Source organism: Enoplosus armatus, chromosome 5 (assembly GCF_043641665.1).
Source record: "Enoplosus armatus isolate fEnoArm2 chromosome 5, fEnoArm2.hap1, whole genome shotgun sequence".
NCBI classification, from domain to species: Eukaryota; Metazoa; Chordata; class Actinopteri; order Centrarchiformes; family Enoplosidae; genus Enoplosus; species Enoplosus armatus.
In genome coordinates, this window is record NC_092184.1 from 13,375,161 (window position 1) to 13,380,607 (window position 5,447).

Genomic DNA, 5,447 nt, shown 5'->3' on the forward strand with positions numbered 1-5,447 from the left:
CAGAGGCACGGGAGTGATCAGGTGTGTGTGTGTGGGTGGGTGTGGGATAAATCCAAGCGGAGGCTGAGGTAGTTATGGTTTCTCTGGACTGGACGCGATGAAGTGGCTCTGCGGGAGTTTCAGGGTTTAAGACCGGAGAGGAGGAGAGCTGGGCGGACTGACGGACGCAGGGAGGGAGGGAGGAGGAGGGGGACACCACCACCACCGCCAAAGCGCACAACACGGTCCCCAAACCCTTGACGCGGGGATGGAGAACACAAGAGCGCACAGGGTAACTCGGCTCGAACCCAGAAACGGGAGCGGAAAGATCACCGGATCACCAGACATGAGGAGTGACCGACACCGGGGACACCTCCACCTGCAGCGGACTGTGATTTTTCTCGTCGCGCTCACGATACAACCGCAGGTAAGCCACCGATTAAGTGCTATTTTGGGCGGCATTCCCTTAAACCCCCGAAGCTGACTTTTAACTGTGCTTCAGCCTGCGTTTCTTATCACAGCTGCGTGAAAACAGTCAATAATGGAGTCCACACGCACTGCCCCTTCCCTCTTTGTGCTGCCCTCATTCTGCTCCTACATGGCGCTGTGCCCACCTGTTGTTTCAGCCCGCTGGTGCCTATTATCCCACGCAACAGACAACTCCTGTAATCCTGTTTTAGAAGCATGGGATGCAAATGTCACAGCAAATATGTGTCGGCACAAGAATATTATAGCAAAATCATATATATATATTTTTTTAGCATTATAAAGAAGTCACTGCTTATTATGCCACTGTTTATACACCAAACAAAGCATGACGATACCCTCAAGCTGTTGCATATGATTTATTTGGGGGATTTTAGTGGTAAATAAAATTATTTTTGAGGGACTGTGATGGCTCCTCAACGAAATGATGGAGGATAAACCTTAATTACGCACCACACACCCTCTGTTCAGCGTGCACTCATTCACTGGTTAATAAAGGAATCATTTCATCTGCATTTCTCTGCATCTCCATTTTTAGCTCGTTTGCCTGCTGGTGCATTGTCAATTTTTGTTTTGCATTATTTACAGATTTTTGTAGCACTTTCTGACTGTTTCCTTCCCCTTCTGTCTTCACCTCATGGTTTCATGGATGCAGACTTATTTGTGTGTTATAGCGCTTTACAGATGAGTTCAATAGTCACTGTAATAACTTGTATTAATGATTCTGACAAGCTGCTTATAGCATTATGGGCATTACTAACTACAAGCTTCAGATTTTACGCCAGCTAAATATTGGGCATGAAGGTGTAAAACCACAAAATATTTCTCCCTTTCTTGCCCTGTGAGCTGTCAAGCAGCCGCTGGCCTGATCAGGATGCCTATGATGTGTGACAGCACCCAGCAGTAGCAAGAACAAGCCCAGAGGTGCTCCACAGTGTGCATGTGTGCAGATGTGTGTGTGTGACTGTGTGCATGTTTTTTTCTAAACACTGAGCTCACATCCAGCATCTGCGTCCTGGGTGTGTGTGGAGCCCCGGGGGGCCACAGCAGAATAAACTCCAGGGCGTGTGAATGTTGAACGTTCAGGCAACTCTGCGTGTCTCTCTCTGCACCTCTGCAACCCCTTCACAGCTGAAGAACAACACACTCCATTCCCTCCGCTCTCTGCACTGCACTGCAGTGAGAAACACACACTCAGGATCCTCTGCTGCTGCTGGTGACTAGTATTAATGCAGAAGACAGGAGATCATGTTCATGAGGACCTGCTCAGAATGGAGCGGTTCATAGTGACGCTTATTGACTGTCCAGCGGTCACTACGTGTGGTCTGTTGTCTCACTGCACTATAGTGTGAGCCATTTACAATGGGATTTTCTGAAATTTGCAAAATCATCTTCAGAAGATCAAAAGGAAAAACGGAAGCTGGATTTTAAAAAATGTGATTAGTCAGCATGAACAGAGCGTGTATTTGTCATAGTCTTAACAAACAAATGATTTGAATACTGAAGAAAATCAATGGGAAGTAAATCTTGGCTTTAAAGGTTTTAAGTTTTACATCTTCTAACCAGAGTCCATCCAGATGTAGTTTCAGTGACTTGCGTTGTTGAGATACTGACTGAGGCGCAGCACAATATTGTGAAGCTCTGTGGTATCAATTTATCAATTTATTTGCCATCTATAAAATGATTGTTTTGTTTGAACAGCAATTTTAAACCCAAATATGTTCAGTTTACTATCATGTAAAACAAGGAAAAACAGGAAATCTTCATCTTTAAGAGGCTGGAACCATAAAAATGACTTAAACGATTAATCGATTACCATAACTGTTGCCCATTCATTTTGTGCTGATCAAAAAATGTGTTAATTGTCTCAGCTCTACAATGGCATTCAAATTGTCACAAACATTATATTTGACAGCATACTTAACATTTAATTATTTTATTTTAATTCATTTAAAAAAAAAACTCTCGTTCAAACGGCTGGACTAACAGTCTCACCTGTTAAATAGAGTTCAGGTACTGACCCATGAATCTCTTTGTTGTGAGACATCCTGAGTTTTGGGTGTAGTGATCCTTTAACTGCCAAAGCTCTCCTGCAGAGACGGTGGCTTGGATCTCTCTCTCTCTCTCTCTCTCTGTCTCTCACTCTCCCCCTCTCTTTCTCTCTCTGTGTCTTTCTCTCTCTCTCTCTGTCTCTCTCTCTCTGTCTCTCTCTCTCTGTCTCTCTTTCTCTCTCTGTGTCTTTCTCTCTCTCTCTCTCTCTCTCTCTCTCTGTCTCTCTCTCTGGTCAGACTGAGCGCTGAAATGCTGGTATGCTGGGAATGGCTCGGGCAGCGAGAGGAGGAGAGGAAGAAAGGAGGATGTAGAGTGATGAGCGCCACTGTATCTCCACGAGCCTTTTGATGTAGACAAGTTCAATCCCCCCCCACCCCCCCCCACCCCCCTGACCCCTCCCAACCTCACCCCCTCTCAGCTCAGGGACAGGGGCAGGAGAGGGACACGCAGCCAAACACAATGGGGCGACTGAGATTCTGGCTCAGAGTTGGCCAGCTCAGCTAAGACAGCGGACACATGAGAGCTTGTCGGTCGCAGTGATTTCTGTCCATGATCAAGTGCACAACACGGCTGGGGATACATGATTCTGTTTCTTGGACTTAATGAGCAATCATTAAGTTCAGTGTTTGTGCAAGAATGCCAAAAGGGCTGTGGATTATTCAGATTTATTCATCAGTGGAGGTTTCATGGCAAACTGAGATAACAGTGGCTTCACTTTTGTGTTTGCAGTTGTTGGAAGAAGCCAAAGCCATTGTTTCACTCTGCTACAGTGACAGACAGACACACACACATGCATCCACGCACATACCTGACCCTGGTGCTCCGACTCCCAGGGGGTCTTGTTAACTCTAGTGTGATTGTGTGTGTGTGTGTGTGTGTGTGTGTGTGTGGGGCGCCTCCACCCATCTTTAAACAGGGAGGGAAGGAACACAGAGAAAAGAAAGGGAGGCAGATGAAAAGGAGAATGGCAACAATGCAGAAAAGAGCTGATGGCCACAGAAAGAGAAATGACAGGAGCGCTACAGCTCGTTCCCAGATAGAGAAAGATGGGAGGAGGAGGAGAAAAGAGTGGGAGCAGGTTCTCAGTGTCATCGTCCCCTGGGAAGAGAGAGTGAGAAATAAGAAGGGAGTGGTGGTGACACATAGGAAGAGTAAAGAAAGAAAGAAAGACAAGGAAGCTGAGAGATAAACGGGATTATATGGCAGGAGTGAAGGGGTTTCTGTCCATGATTTGGATGGAAAAGTTAAACCCTGGTGGTCAGGCAGCGTTCTGGGAGTCAAAGTTATGTCTCTGTTTCTCTCTCACTTGCTGTCTGAAGACTGTTGTCTGGTAAAATACTGATAAACAGAGGAGACATGCAGAAGTAGTGAGACGGTACATCGCAGGAAACACGACAGTCCACCCTCAAACTTTCTTCAATCTTTTTCGACAGTGGTGGAAGAAGTACTCAGATCTTTTACTAAAAGTAGTAATACCACAGTGTGGAAATACTCTGTTGCAAGTAAAAGTCTTGCATTCGAAATCATACTTAAGTAAAAGTACAAAAGCAGTAGAAGTATAAAGTAGCATAGAATGGAAACACTCAAGTAAAGTACAAGTACCTCAAAACTGTACTTTATGAATAGATGCCAGAAAGCCCACAGACTTGTGCCTTTTTAATCTAGTTATGATGTTTTCATCAGGTGAAGTTGGTAGTTGGTATCTATCTTACCTATTGAAGTTCTGCGGACAAGATGCTTAAATTGACAGACAGTGTGAAGGATTTCTGGATCTTTTCTGATTCTCAGTTTACAGTCTTTGGTCTGATGCATCTGTCCTTAATAACTTTGCAGATTTCTTTCTTTTAAAGTGACGTTCATTGTAAAAAGGTGGTTTTTACGTGAAAGTTGCCAAACCATCAGTTGACATTTTGGGGCCAAAACTGAGATTTAGTTTCCTGGCTGTTGCAAGAGTCCACTGTAAGGACACACGCAGTCATCAATTATTCCTGATGAGCAGTGTCTCTTTTTAAGTGGATAAGACTTTTATGCAGAAAAAAACCTTCATCTTTGCCATCTTGGTTGCGTGTTTTTGTGGTCTAAATGTTTGATTTCAGAAACAATCTGATAACAATACTAGTCCTCAGAGCAACCACCATATATTACAAAGTTAGAGGAATAGTTCAACATTTTGCCTCTTGTCGAGAATTAGATGAGAAGATTGATACCTCTCTCGTGTTTTTACGGTTATTGTGTAGCTATAGCCAGGAGATGGTTAGCTTAGCTTAGCATACAGACTGGAAACACGGGGAAACAACTAGTATGGCTCTGTCTAAAAAAAATCTGCCTTCCACCACCTCTAAAGCTCACTAATTAACACATTATATCTCATTTGTTTAATCTGTACAAAAACACTGAAGTGTGAAAATGACAATTGGTGGTTTTACACTTTCTGCTGAAAGTCACAACTTCACATCTAACTCTTGGCAAGGGAGCTCATAATCGTATTTCCCAAAATCCCATCCACTTTCAAGCTTCTGCTCCACCAGCTTTCATTTCTCACTGAAAGCTTCTTTCATCCGTCTGTCTGAGACGCTTTCTGTCCATTTTCAAAACTTGATTGGTATCTACAATTTCCCTAGACAGCAAAATTTGACTACTGCCTCGATTTAAAACCCACACCAACTATAACTTTGCAGCAGTTTCATTTATCCACAACCGCTGCTTCCTCCACTGTCAGACAAACCTGACTTTAAAGTGTAGAGTGTGCAGACTGCACAACTTTAAATTACCTTTAAATGTAAGTCACCGGTTGACTTTTGGTGACTACATAGCAGTGAGAACCTGTAATTGCTTGTCTTTCCGTGCAGGGCGCCTGTTTAATAACAGATAATATGTGAATGTAACTCTCTCCTTCTCCTCTCTGCTTCACCCTCCTCCTCTCTCTGGAC

At 44.0% G+C, this 5,447-nt stretch overlaps 1 protein-coding gene across 1 annotated transcript in view; it reads left to right on the forward strand.

Moving 5' to 3' along the window:
• Nucleotides 1–308: 308 nt before the first annotated feature.
• LOC139285456 (protein jagged-1b) overlaps nt 309–5,447 on the forward strand; it is a 41,728-nt gene continuing 36,589 nt past the window's right edge. Inside the window, exon 1 of the mRNA XM_070906021.1 lies at nt 309–406. Coding sequence (XP_070762122.1) covers nt 326–406 — 81 coding nt within the window. The 5' untranslated portion in view covers nt 309–325. The remainder of the gene's footprint in view (nt 407–5,447) is intronic.